General features: G+C 38.2%; 1 protein-coding gene across 6 annotated transcripts in view; it reads right to left on the bottom strand.

Annotated features, from left to right (window-relative positions):
* Positions 1-14262, bottom strand: part of ATR (ATR checkpoint kinase) — a 72734-nt gene that overhangs the window by 34532 nt on the left and 23940 nt on the right. For all 6 annotated transcript variants that reach the window (XM_075068489.1, XM_032765625.2, XM_032765626.2 and 3 more), the window contains 9 exons: positions 11130-11260; positions 10803-10946; positions 8890-8983; positions 7539-7664; positions 5748-5954; positions 4139-4252; positions 3759-3874; positions 2154-2274; positions 837-974 (listed from right to left, as the gene is read on the bottom strand). In XM_075068489.1, coding sequence (XP_074924590.1) covers positions 837-974; positions 2154-2274; positions 3759-3874; positions 4139-4252; positions 5748-5954; positions 7539-7664; positions 8890-8983; positions 10803-10946; positions 11130-11260 — 1191 coding nt within the window. The remainder of the gene's footprint in view (positions 1-836; positions 975-2153; positions 2275-3758; positions 3875-4138; positions 4253-5747; positions 5955-7538; positions 7665-8889; positions 8984-10802; positions 10947-11129; positions 11261-14262) is intronic.

Genomic DNA, 14262 nt, shown 5'->3' with positions numbered 1-14262 from the left:
CTCTCTGTTTCTCTTTTTAAAGATAGATATTATGTTTGCTGTTCTCCAGTCGTCTGGGACCTCACCTGTCCTCCAGTTCTCATAAATGCTAATGGTTCCAAGATTGCTGCAGCTAGTTCCTTATCCGTACCTTTCATCAAGCCCCGCTAATTTAAATGCATCTAACTTTTCTAAATATTCTTTAACCTGTTCTTCCCCTATTTTGGCTTGCATTCCTTCCCCCTTCAACATATTCTACAGCAATATTAAGGGCCAGGTTCATTCTCCAGTTTCTCTCAGGAAAAACAAAAACAAAACTCCCAAAACCACATGCACAGAAATAGAACCCAGCCTGTGGGTTCCTAACAACAAGAAGCCCACACAGAAGGGTTGTGGCACAAGACACGCATAAACTCTGCTCTGCAGGAGGACTTGTGCACAACCAGCTTTTCCCCTAAAGTGGAAGTCATGGCCGGGTCAGGGGAAATTAGAGGACAGAGCACCCTGAAGATGCACCAATCCAATTTACTCCCTGGGCAGAGTGTGGAATGCCTATTTACTCCTTCTACCACTCTAGCTCCTGATGCTGTAGCTCTATTTGGATACATAGCCTTCCCGCTTCTGAGGTCAAAGCACAGTAGACTACTCAGAGGAAATAGTTTCTCTGTGGAGCTGGTGTACCACCTATCAGCAGAAACTTTTAAGACTTACTCAAAGCCTGGCTGAATATTTATATTATTAATGAAGAAGAATGTTAAATACCTATATTGTTTCCCTATATTGAGCACTTAAAATATACTGTTATGCTGCTTCAATTTTAATTCTTATGAAGAATGTACAGGAAAACATCATCTCACCTCCTGTTGGTCCTCCTGATTGCATCCCAATAAAACATAGACAAGAATGTGTGGAAGAAGGTAGATTGTCACTCTGAAGTCATTCTTCATCATAATACTGCAGCAGCTGAAGACTCTGCTGGCAAGATCATGTCGCACCTGTAACAAAAATTTTCAGGAAGAGTGTTTTTTGTAGGTAAAACGTATGTGGCTAACAGAATTGTTGAAAGTCTTAGACAACGCATAAAAATACAGTTCTTGTTACTGTTGCAGATAAATTATCCCATCCAATTTATTGGTACCTGATACTCTCAGTCCAACGAACCATAGACAGATCATCAGACTTATACTTGCACAAGTGAGGGACTATCATATGTGGGAGCTATGGATATGGGGAGGGAAATACATCAGCATTGCTACTGTGCTGAATGTTTTCAGGATTGACACACCAGTATTAGCCTGCCATTGTGGAGTTGTGTCCACAAAGAATTTATGGACAGTGGGGCTCTTCACGCAGCCAAAAGTAGAACCCCTTCCTCTGTCCTACAAAGATGCCAAGGGAATGGAGATATAAATCCATTCTTACGTCTGTCAGAAAGCAGAAAAAACCATTGTAGCTGGTGAGTTAGGGTGGCTCCCTTTTGGTGTGGTTCATTTAAAAACAATGTTTTGAATGTATCACCTACATATGATGGCATGGGGGTGGGTGGGAAAAGGAGGACAACGTAGATGGTTTCTATGTGCTGAGATTGTGCAACTACAGGGATATGAAAAATGCAACAGGCTTCCTTCCCTACATTTCTGAGAAGGAGATTTGAGATTTATATCTTATCTCAGAAACACCTGAGATGATAGTGCTCCTGGCAACTAATAACATATTTTACATTTGTAGTTTTCTAAAATCTACAAAGAGGTGCTAAGAACTTGTTAAAGCCAAAAGCTTGAAAGAATCTTAACTAAGGTGCTGCAAATATGCCTCCACAACAAGTGACAGATCTAGCAACAAAAAATTCACATTATACATAAGGACCATGGATGGTGACATGGATGTGCCTTGGTGGTACAAAAAGCGCTGTAATTTGTGCTAAAACCATGTCTGTAATCAAAAAGGCCAATCAAAGGGCCAAGTATCCTTAGCCTCTACTGACTGCAATGGATGTTAAGCGCACCAAATATCTCATCAAATTGGGCCTAAGTGAGGTTTTTGCCCATAGTTTTTTCCTCATTTCTTTAACAGACAGGATTTGATGAAGACTAAATATACTCCACACACATTAGTATACTAGCTCACTAGTTATCTTTTCATTCAAATACATATAGCACACTCATTGCAATTACCTTTGTTATAAGATAACCTGCCCAGGTTGCTGACCATTCTGCAAAATTGTTGCCTAATTTGCTTAAGTAAATTGGCTTCTTCATTTTAGACCAATTTACAGCCTTCTGGTAACTCTTGTATCTGTAATTTTAAAATCCAAATTTAGTAAACAGGTATTGTTTTCCTGTGTGGAAGAAAGGACACAGTCCACAAGAATCAGGAAAGTTAGTTTCTATGTTTTTGTAAGGATCAAAAAATGTCAAGCATACAGTATGTAAAAAGGCTTGTGTCATAAACAGATCAGAAAAATTAATAGCACAGAAGTACTTTATATCTCTTTGACTATAAAGGGTTAACAAGTTCAGTAGCCAATCAGGAGACAGGATACTTTCAAATCTTGAGGGAGGGAAGTTTCTGTGTGTGCTGTTAGTTTTTGGTTGTTGTTCACTCTGGGGGCTCAAAGGAACCGATGAGCAACCAGGTTTCTCTCCAATCTCCCTGATACAGGTTCTTATAGATTCAAAATAGTGAGTACTAAATAGATAAAGCGAGCTAGGCTTATGTTTGTTTTCTTTATCTGCAAATGGCATTGCTGGAAGAGTTTACATTGTGCATTGGCTGAAGGAGTTCAATTTGTGGTTTGCTGAAAGGATTAATTTGTACTTGAATACTTAGGCTGGAGGGTATCCCAGTGCCTATAGCTAAAAACCTGTACCTATCCATTTTAAATTACAAAGAAATTTTTTTACCTATTTTTCTTTTTTTTAATAAAGTTTCTTGTTTAAGAACCTGTTGTTTTTTTATTCTGGTGAGACCTGAGGGGACTGGGTCTGGATTCACCAGGGAATTGGTGGGGAGAAAGGAAGGGAGGGGGAGAGAAGGCTAATTCTCTCTGTATCAGGATTACTGTCTCTCTCAGGAAGAGTCGGGAGGGGAGAAAGAGAAGAGGGGAAAAGGTGCATTTTCCTCTCTGTTTGTATTCAAGAGATTGGAATCACAGTGATCTCCAGGGGAACCCAGGGAGGGGAAGCCTGGGAGAGGCAACGGCTGGGGAAAGGGTTTTCTTTCCTTGTGTTGAGATCCAGAGGGTCTGGGTCTTGGGGGTCCCCGGGCAAGGTTTTGGGGGGACCAGAGTCTACCAGGCACTGGAATTCCTGGTTGGTGGCAGTGCTACGGGTTCTAAGCTGGTGATTAAGCTTAGAGGAATTCGTGCTGGTACCCCATCTCTTGGACGCTAAGGTTCAGAGTGAGGATTGTACCATGACAGCTTGAATCCTATTGGAGTTCATACCTGTACTTTAATGAAAAACAGAGATAAGGATGATTTCATGGCAGTTTTAAAAATCTCACTCTGAGGACAAAGTGCCAGGCCTGAATGTGGTATTTGTGCACAGAATATTTTTCTTCGTGACTTGTAAGTCACTGAAGGATTTAAATATTCAAGTGAGAGACAAGTCAGTATTATACAGAAAAAATAGGGCTATATTTGAGTTTTATACCTATGCACACTCTTCCAGGGCAGTTAGCAAGAGTGGCATGCATATAAACAAAACCAAATTATTGCTAACTTGGAGAAAGATGTATTTTAAAAGCTGTACTCCAATATTTATTTAAATGACACATACCGTGTATTTAAGTGAGGTTCCAGTATTTCCTGAACATGCTCAGGAAACCTCCTCCAAAGCCTGGAGCCTGGACAGTCAGTGTTTGTCTCTCTACAGTCATAGATGGATAGTAATTCCTAAAAACGTAAAAACAGAAATACCATCTTTTAAAACTTCAAATTACTCAGAAGTCTAGTAGCCATATGGGATTTGAGGAGTTAAAAACTCTTACAGTATCCCAAATCACATTCTAAGACCACCAGTATTTTAAAGTGAAATATTAGAAAGGTCAAATATATAAATATGTTCCTTAAAAATGTTTGTTATACAGATTCTACATTTCAGTGCAACAAAGAAAAAATTCAATAATAAAAATAGATCTAACAAACATGCTGCCTTACCTGAATGGCATACGCTGCAGAATCTTGAGCACGGACATTATCAGCATAAGCCATGAATGCTCTGGTTAGTTCTATTAATAATCCATGGCCAAAATTTGGATCCTCCACTCCAGCCTCAGTAACAAACAAAAAGTCAAATTTATTGAAGAGGTTGGCTACTGGCTCAAGAAAGAACTTTAGTCTATCACCTTTGGACCTGGTTTCAAATTGGGTTTAGATGAGAAAGGAGGCTGATGTTTGATGATATCTGGCCCACAATTCACATTCACTTTCAAATGAAACTGGGGGCCTAACTCACTTAGAACCTTTAGAAAATCCCAAACTGAAGAGGAAAAAGTTCTACGCAATACACAGTGAAAGTAAATTTTCAGTTTCTGTGGAAATGGATTGAAAATTAATTGGTGCATGGTCTTAATCCCAAATTGTACACATCACAAGACTACTACAATAGTGACAGGCTTGCAAGTCTCTATGAAACAGCCCCAGGTTTGGAATAGCAGGCATGTTCAGAACTGAGGTACTTTGAGAGAGTTTTGGTGACAGTTGCCCACACCATGACTAAGTTTTAAGCCAGTGCTATTAGTCCTTCACTTCCTTGAGCAGTAAATTCACTTTCAATTCATGGTCAAATCCCGAAAGGTGCAGAACATCTACTGAGCTTTTGCCACATCCAATGATTTCAGCACCTTAGGGTTTAGCCCTAAATAAAATGCTTAAACAATGGCATTAGTCATTACAAAATCAATACAAAATATAGCAAAATATAGCATAAATCAAAATCTTTATTCATGAAAGTGAGTTACTGACAAAGAAAGAAGGCTACCTACTGCTGTCCATATTTGAGATAATATTTCTGTACAAGTAACTTGCACAATAGCTGTCTGCACTGTTTAGCTCTAGATAGTGCCAGGAGCTTAATTTTCAGGAAATTTCTCCACCCACAAATTATGTATTTTATAATGAAGACATTCATATTTAAAATGGGGAAGAGGGAGGATAGCTCAGTGATTTGAGCATAAAATGTGATTTGAGAAAAAAACCACACACTCCATGTCATTCTATTTCCATTAAACCACATTATTGATTTTAATGTTCATCCGCATTCTCCACTGGTCTCATATTTAGACATAAATTTTACAAAATGGTGCCTAGGGACTGAACCCATGACTCCAATTAAGGTTACCCAGAGTTGCACAGCTATGTCCCAGCATAATACTTTATAAATGCATCCTTTGAAGTTGACATTGCTCTGAAGCATAACAGTTTTCTGACACTCAGAAATGTTTACATGCACAATGAAACGACAGCATTATGTAACTGATTTGAAAAAGTATCCAAGTTTTGTTTTTTCATTGAATTATAACTGAATTAGTCTCTCAAGAACTTTATTTTAAATGTCTTAAACAGAGCATTTTGTGGAACCACCAGGGGTGAGTATTGAGATTCGCTTCCCATAAGTCACTTAAGACTTGATGCTTTCAATTTGTGCCATTCTGCAACATTTTACTACCCAACCAACTATTTAATTCAATACAACATTTCTCTTCTGACGGCAGTTTCAAAAGTTCACATGATCATATGACAGAAATTCCAATGTAATGTTCCTTACCACGAATGTAAAATTATTTCCTTGGGTTTCACTTGTTGAAAAGTCCAGTCTACCTGGATCTATGGCTCCCAGCTCACCTAAACATTCTCCACAAAGCAGTCGGGCTTGAGAGTTTGCATCCTGACAGCCAATTAAAAGCACAGTTACCAACTGGGAGATGACTGGCTCCACAGTTTCACTGTCTGTTGCATATTTTATCAATTTTTCCTAAGAAATTGAAAGAGGAACAGAAAGAAAACAAATAATCAATTATAAATGTAGATATAGCAAAGTTTATCTTATGGGGAAACAGTAAAAGATCATCTTTCCTCCATATTTCACCATCTCATAACCCTTATGTTTGTCATCTCCTGCCTGTCTTGTTTAATTTACAGCTCAATTCTTGCATCGTCTACCTGCAATGCTTACTCACATCAGAAGTAAATGCTAGTACTCATGTGAGTAAGGGACACAGGATCTGGCCTTCAGTTTGTCTCCTACTTGAGAAGTCTTTCAATATCTATAAATAATCGTATACTTCTATGGTACTGTAGAAACAAAAAATTTGATTTGTGTGGACCAGGACATGGCACAAGGCCCAATGCCTTTTTATAAAGCCTGGTTACAATTCAACAAACAAAACAGATATTGTCCCACACATTACTTTAAACCTTATTCTTATCTATTTAATTTTGTTAAATAACTTGTTAATCGCACAAATGCACATAATTACAGGAAGGATTTGTCCTAATGAGAAATTACATAGCCCAATATTTCACCATAAAAGAGAGCCAATCTGACAGCCATTTATTAACGTATCAACACAACAGAAGTCATAACACACAAAACACACAAGGACAACTTACAATCTCTTATACAAGGACAACTTTCAATCTCTTATCTGGCTTCATAAATTAGAGGAAATGCCTTGCTATTACTCATGGCCATCTGTAAATAGTTCTGGCATTAGTGAGTACATATGGGAATACATTCTCTCATCCATCAACCACTTCGTAAATATTCTTGAGCACAATATGGTTGAGTTAGAAAATGCAGCAAAGGGCTGACGTGTTAAATGCCTTCTTTGTTTCAGTTTTCACCAAAGAGGTTTGTTGTAAATGAATGACAAACATAAAACAGGTAGGATCTGAGGCTAAAATAGGGAAAGAACAAGTTAAGAATTACTTAAGGCAGGGGTTCTCAACCTTTTTCTTTCCGAGGCCCCCCTAACATGCTATAGAAACTCTACAGCCCAACTGTGCCACAACAACTGTCTTTCTATATATAAAACCAAGGCCGGTGTTAAGGGGTAGCAAGCAGGGCAAGTGCTGACTTAAGCTATGGTCGTGGTCTGCACTAGAAAATTAGGTTGTTTTACTTACATCACTTGGGATGATGGATTTGTTAATGCAGCCTGTTAAACCAGAAAGTGCTTTAATGGAGAACAAAAAATAGCAAATTATTTTTCCCAGTAACAGTCCAATTACAAAATCCTATTTCAGTTCTGGATTAACTTATTTCTTGCAATGCTGGGCTAGCACTGCTCATTCAGTTCTGATTCAGCAAGGATCCAGCACAAAAAGTAGGGTTTGAAAACCCTGTCAAAAAGAGAAAGTTAGATGGGAACCTACCACCTCACCCATTCTGAAGTCAAAGGACCTCTATATGGGTAAACTGCACAAAGCCACCTTATCTACCTTGCTGCTTATTGTAAGAGAAAATAACATCCCAAGATAAAGGAAAATGATACTGTTGGTCCAGACAGTATCACAGTTCATCTTTAACTGCATTCAATATAACAGCTTTTTATACCTGATTTCTATACAATGTTTCCTTCAGACTGGTCAGTGCATGGATACGAACATCTACATTCTCATGCTGAATAGCTTTCATGGATAGCTGAAGTGTTGTCTGCAAGTCACTGCTTTTGGAGGACTCCTGAACAAAAATACACAAAGTGTATAGCACAATGATTAACCACATTAGGAACATGGTTAAAATGCACCTAAAAAACATAAGAAAGTACACATCAGCCACCTTTTAAAGTAGAAGTCTCCTAAACCCATATCCATACCCCATAGTTGTTTGCTCACAGTGGGAGGAAAACATATTTAAATTAATTTTGTTCTCATAAAAGGTGTCATATTGACAGAAGGTTTTCAGTTTTATTTTCTTTCAATTTAGAAAACTAAAGAGTTCCCATACGCACACCCTGAGCACCCTGCCACAAATTTAACATTACCAAATGGAATACTATTTAATCAGCTCACTACTCCTACCAACAGTAACTCTTCAGATAGGTTCCTTCCCCCCACATCTTGTAATGCCTTTCCATGGCAAGGCAAAAGAAATAGGCCCTGCACTGTGCCCTGCAAATAACAAATTTGGGCTATCTTGGATCAAGGGCAAAAGGGCATTCCAAAAAGCAATGGTTTTCTTCACAGTATTCTTCATTATAAGGTGATATTTTATAGGTACCAGTTTAGGATTTCATATTCTGAATACGATAGTATTTGATAGCTTTTAACAATGAATATCCTGTTAGAAAAACTAAGCTGGTAAGGAGTGAAGTGTTTTTAAGATTATGAAGAATATTAAATAAAGCACATAAGATACAGGGAACTCAAAATTAATTATAGAAATATTAACTCTTATACTACTCTGGGAGTGTAATGTATCAATGAGAATCTGTGTGGTACACATTAACAAATTTTCCTTTATCTGTATAAGTATTATCTCTATTGTATAGCTGGCCAAGTAACTTAACTTCAGTTTCCACAACATCATACAGAGAATTATGGCAGAGCTAGGAACTGAATCCAGTAGTCTATCTTTGTTTCCAGTCTCCTGCACTGACCAAAGGATAATGCCTCATTTCAATTAGGAAATTTACACATGCATATATCTAGATTTTTACCCTATTAGCCTGCCATTTTGTGAACACACATTCTCTTCAAAGAGAAGCACAACGGTTGAGATTTTCAAAACAGTAAGGGATTTAGAGACACATTTTCCATTAAATTAAAATTAAGTGAAAATGTGTTGGCTAAATCCCCTAGATTTCTTTGAAAAATCTCACCCATAATATATTAATCAACATAACATATAATACCTGGCTTTACATCATTAATTCTTTAGGTACATAAAAATATTAAAGCTGTACCTTTCTATATTCTTGAAGGACTATTTGAATTTCTTTCAGTTCAGGATGATCAGGAAGAAAATATATTTCATGAAGAAAGTCTTGTACTGCATCTCTAATAATGTTTGTTTGTTTTTTTAATAAATATTACAAAGATAAAGAAATTAGTACAAATTAAATTTGGGTCAGAAAATCTTACAAGGCTATCAAAATAAAGTAATAAAATGTAGTAACAATAGAAGAATAGAGCTTTGGTGAAAAATAGGATAAAATGCATTCAATATGTTAGAAATAAGATTTCATTTAATTAGTTAACCTAACTAAAAGAAAACAAAAACATTTACTTATCTAGCTACTGGACTTTATCTGAAATAACAGTGTTCTTTCCCCCTCCCATAATCAACTTGGTCTCTTAAAAGACAATTCTTTCCAATCGTGGGAGCATTTCAGCTTCTCCATCCATCACTCAATCCCTCTCAAGGTACGTCTACACTGCAGCTGGTACCATGCTTCTCAGCTCCGGTAGACAGACATGTTAGCTCTGCTTAAATTAACGTGCTAAATATAACTGTGTAGCCAGCGGTAGCATGGGTGGTGGCTCAGGCTAGCCACTTCAGTATGTGCCTAAAACAACTAGGCAGGTGTGTATTCAGGCAACTAGCCTGAGGTGCCATCTGGGCTACCCCTGACCACGCTGCTACATTAAGAAAAATAGCTCAAGCAGAGCTAACGCTCACCTGTTCACTCAAGCGGGGAACAACACTCCCAGCTGCAGTGTAGACATTCCCTCAGAGAGGTGCAGCTCTCCTCCTTCTGGGAACTGGGAGAAGGGTTTGTTTTGCTTCCAAACACACATAAAAGGTATCTACCCAAAGTCAACCAATATAGCAAACCAATGTTCTCCCACGATTGCTTAAGCTATAGTGCTTCCAGCAGCTCCCATTGGCCAGGAACTGTGAATCGTGGCTGCTGGGAGCTGAGGGCGGCCGTGCAAATGTAAACAAACGTTCTGGCAGCCTGTCAGCAGATTACCCTGATGGGCTGTGTGGCCCGTGGGCTGCAGGTTGCCCACCACTGTTTTATAGGCAACATAGTTCTTGACTAAGATTTGGAAGATTTTTATATGTGGAAATATACCTATCTCATAGAACTGGAAGGAAGCCTGAACGGTCATCGAGTCCAGCCCCCTGCCTTCACTAGCAGGACCAAGTATTGATTTTGCCCCAAATCCCTAAGTGGCCCCCTCTCAAGGATTAAAACCGCCCCCGCCCCCCCGCCGTATTTTTCTGAAATACAGATGGCTAATTACTAAGACTTGGGTCTATAATGTTAGAGACCTGGATTCTATTCCCAGTCTATATGACCTCTCAGTGAGATAAGAGGTCAGACTCAATAACATGGTTGTGAAGGGCACAGAATTATTAACACCTGTCACTGGAACAAACAAGTCTAGAACCATGGTCCTTTGGTTCCCAGCCCAGTACATCTTCCCCTTAGTCCAAGGATAGTTTGATGGGGAAAAACCAGCACTAAGAGGGGTGATCCCCATTGTCACAGCATGCCATAGACAAAATGACAGAGGGAAGACAACGGGGCAGTGTATGTGCAGTGCTAATGGAATTATCAATGGATTTTGGCAGCAAGCTGTATTAAGAAATACACAAGCAGGAAAATGGCAATCTTTCAACAGACTGGAACGTGATTTCATGAAAATTTGTTAAGGCTTGGCCAACTAAAGACACCTCACAGGAGCATCTGCTGCCAAATTTCAAAGTTTGCTGCAAGTTATGGAGGTGTTGGAACTCTTGAAAAATAACTTTACACTACAAAAAACCCTTACCATTATTAGACAGTTTTAATATAAGGGTTGTTACCACTCCCACTATCATACTTGAGCCACTAATGCATATGCAAAATATTTCCAGTCACAATACCTGTTCTCAACTATGAGAAAATAAAATATTGCTGCAGTTTCTTTTGGCTGGACATGTATGAGGGGCAACAAAGCTACTATCACATGACTGAGTAGGGAGCCAAGGTACGCATGATCCAGGCATCGAACAAAACAGTCCCACGATCTAAATGAAAAGGAAAAACAACAAATAAATATTCTTTTCTGCATATGGGCATTTTAAGTGACTCATGAGATGCAAACATTAAGTATTTAAAATAATTTTAATTTCATGAGCTATAGGTATACACCAGAACACCCATACACAGAATTTGAAATAAATTTCTGTCTGAGTACATTGTCAATTCACCTGCAGCATAACTCTGGAAAGTCATCCTTGTATCTTAAGCCTGTTCTCAGCGTAGTCATCATCTTCACTCTCACTGAACTGATATGTTTGGAACCCATAAGCTTCATTAAAGACATCAAACTGTTTAAGGCCTGAAAATAAGGAAAGCTCTCTTGAACAAAATAGATATTTGATAAATTAACTATACAGTGAAATAAGCAATTAACTGTTAGATGTTAACTTTTGTCCATAGTTTTCAGCTGAAAGTTTTATACAAGAATTTAGTTAAATCATTAATTTAATTAACACTAATTTAAAACTTTATGGTCAAAATTAAAACCACACACCATTTTCTTTGAAACCATTAAGCAACTTCCAAATTTCTACTGTATTTGTATACAATAGTGTCTTGATTAGCTGCAATAGCAAGGCTATTGAGTAAACGGCTCTTTGACCTGAAGAGATTTCAATCACATACAACTATTACAGTAATTCAGTAAGTTGATTGTAAAGGAAGGGCAGCTATCATGCAGAGAATTTGTATTGGAATTTGAAATTCGGTCTCATTTTAGTTTCAGCTAATTATTAAGGACTTTCATTCATCACTTGTCTCATACTCCTATAACAGTTTTATCTTCAAGACTTTAGAACTCCCTTCAAGATCTTTTTGCTGCTCAAAGTAATATAGTGGTTGTCATCATCTTGATCATGGTCTTCTCAATGCTGAACACTAACTGTTGAAGAGAAGCTTTACTGCTGTCATCTCTCCTTGCAGCTTATGGTTATAATGCCTACATAGAACATATGGTGGGTTACTCTGCCCAATAGCTTTCTAGGATTTGTGAGGGCACACCGTCCCTCTAATAAGAGAAGGCTAACAAATTCTTCTGGGCTCAGCCAGCACTAACCAGGCCCACCTAGAAAGGTTTGCTCTGCCTTGAGAGAGAAAGCTTAAAAAGGCAAAGCCTGACAGAGGAAGGGATGACGACTAGGGAGAAGAGCGCTGTATTTCAGAGACTGCAAGCTATAGGGACAGATCAATATCAAAGAAGACAGTCACAGACCTTGTGACTCCTGAGACTGCATGGACCAGGTTTAAAGTGGGAATGACCCAAAAGAAAGGGCTGAAGGCAGATCCTAACCCTGATTAAAGATGCTACACCTGCAGATAAGCCAAACCCCAAAGGGGTAACAAAAAAGACTGTCCAAGAGACTGACCACCTTGGTTTCTTTTATTCTGATTATCCCTGTCTCAGAAGAGAGAGAGAGAAAAGAACCTTTTTGTTCGTTTTGTTTTCTTTGGAGAATCCCCTGAGTGCCACAAGCAGGGAAGGACTCTGCAAGCAAACCAAATCATGGTCTGGTGAGGACTGGGGCTCTAAACCTCCCATCCTCCAGTTTAGCACTTTGTAGAATTCTCAGCAATTTAATAAAGGGAAATATTGACACATCAAGTTTTCTGGAAGTCCACAATAATTCTGTAATCATGCCATTATATAAGCATCACAATGAATTCTTCTCTCAAAGAAGAAAATAGTTTGCAACAATAAGAATATGAGCCATAAGCTTCCACCATTACAGAATTTACAGTGATTCTTCATGTAGTCTTTGGGGAACAATAATCAGATGACTAGCAAATTTCTGTTATAAAAGAATGAAAATGAATATGGATTTATATTTCACTTTTTCCCTTTAAAACTTCAAACTTTGGACATGGTCATTCTCTTAAATGGTATAAACAGAACACAACGTTTTTCTTTTTACATTTCACAAGATCCATGTAATCTTTCCATTAAACATTACCTTCTGTAAGCATGTGTAATAAATTCCCTTTGTATAAAAATATTCTATTCAGAAAATAATAAATTTTCTCTTCACATTTTAAGAAGCAGGGAAAGAATCTTCCAGGCTCCCCAAATTTCACTTCCCCCTATCTAGAAGTCCTCATGCTGGAGAATTGTTTAATACTTATATAGTGCCCTTAGTATGCATGGCACTTTAAACAAATAAAAAAATAGGATTACTTTAGCATGTAAGCTCTTCAAGACAGAAGAGAGATAAATAAGAAATGACAACGAAAGGGAAGAAAAGGATGAGGATTACAATAAATAAAGGATGTTAAACGTGTATGAAGCATGAAAGAAGAAATTCAGGAATAAGTTAGGGCAAGGAAGGATATTCAAATAACTTCAGCGGTAAATCATAAAAATTAGATGAAAGGAGATTTTTAAATATGGACTTTAAAAGGCAGAGTGTGAAGATGCTTCCAGACAAAAAGGGCCATAAAGACATGAGTGGAAAGATTCAGCGGAGCAGAGGCAGAACGTAGGAGGGCAGGAGGAGGGCAGAAGAACAGGGAGAATCAAATACTGAGATGTAAGCAGGGGTAGATTTATGCAGCACCTAGAAAGTGAGAAGAAGTTTAAATTTGATGTTCAAATAGACAAGAAGCCAACAAAGGGATTCAAGGGGCGACAACAAAAACAAGGTTACTTTAGTGGCAACATGTTTGATAGACTGAAGGAAGAGTCAGTAAAGCCAGAGGAAGTGGTGGCTACAGCAGTCCAGGCAAAAAAAAGAAAAAAAAAAAAAAAAGGAGAAAACCATGTCATGAATCAACAGTGGGATAGAAGAGGGGACGGATTTTAGAAATGTTATAGAGGGAGAGTAATAAGATTTGACAAGAGACTAGTTGGGAAAAAAACAACAGAGTGGAACTGAATTAGTGAGCTTGAATGACGAGGAAAATAGTGGAGCTGTCAATGGCTATGATGAAGAAAGCAGAGGAAGAGTACGGTATATAGCTGTGAAAGTTAAGCAGATGTTTTAGCCTTGTTACATTTGAGAGAGTGGCAGAATATCCAGGAGATCTCAGAAAGACAGGAAGAAATGTGAGCCTAGACTATGGAGGAAATGTCTGGGTCCAGAGGAAGATTTGAGAATCATCAGCCTGGAAGCAAGACAAGAGATCATGGGAGGACAGACTTCTAGGAACAACAGAGAGAGGGAAGAAGAGGAGTCAATATAGATAAGGTGGAAGGAGTGCTCACTTAAGTTAAGAGGCAAATCAAGCAAGGACAGAGCCATATAATGTAAAGATGAGAGTATCTCAAAAAGAACTCTACAATATCAAAAGGAGGAAAGAGATGCAAAG

This window comes from Chelonoidis abingdonii, chromosome 8, assembly GCF_003597395.2.
Source record: "Chelonoidis abingdonii isolate Lonesome George chromosome 8, CheloAbing_2.0, whole genome shotgun sequence".
Lineage (NCBI taxonomy): Eukaryota > Metazoa > Chordata > Testudines > Testudinidae > Chelonoidis > Chelonoidis abingdonii.
This window is presented reverse-complemented; position numbering and strand designations above follow the sequence as displayed.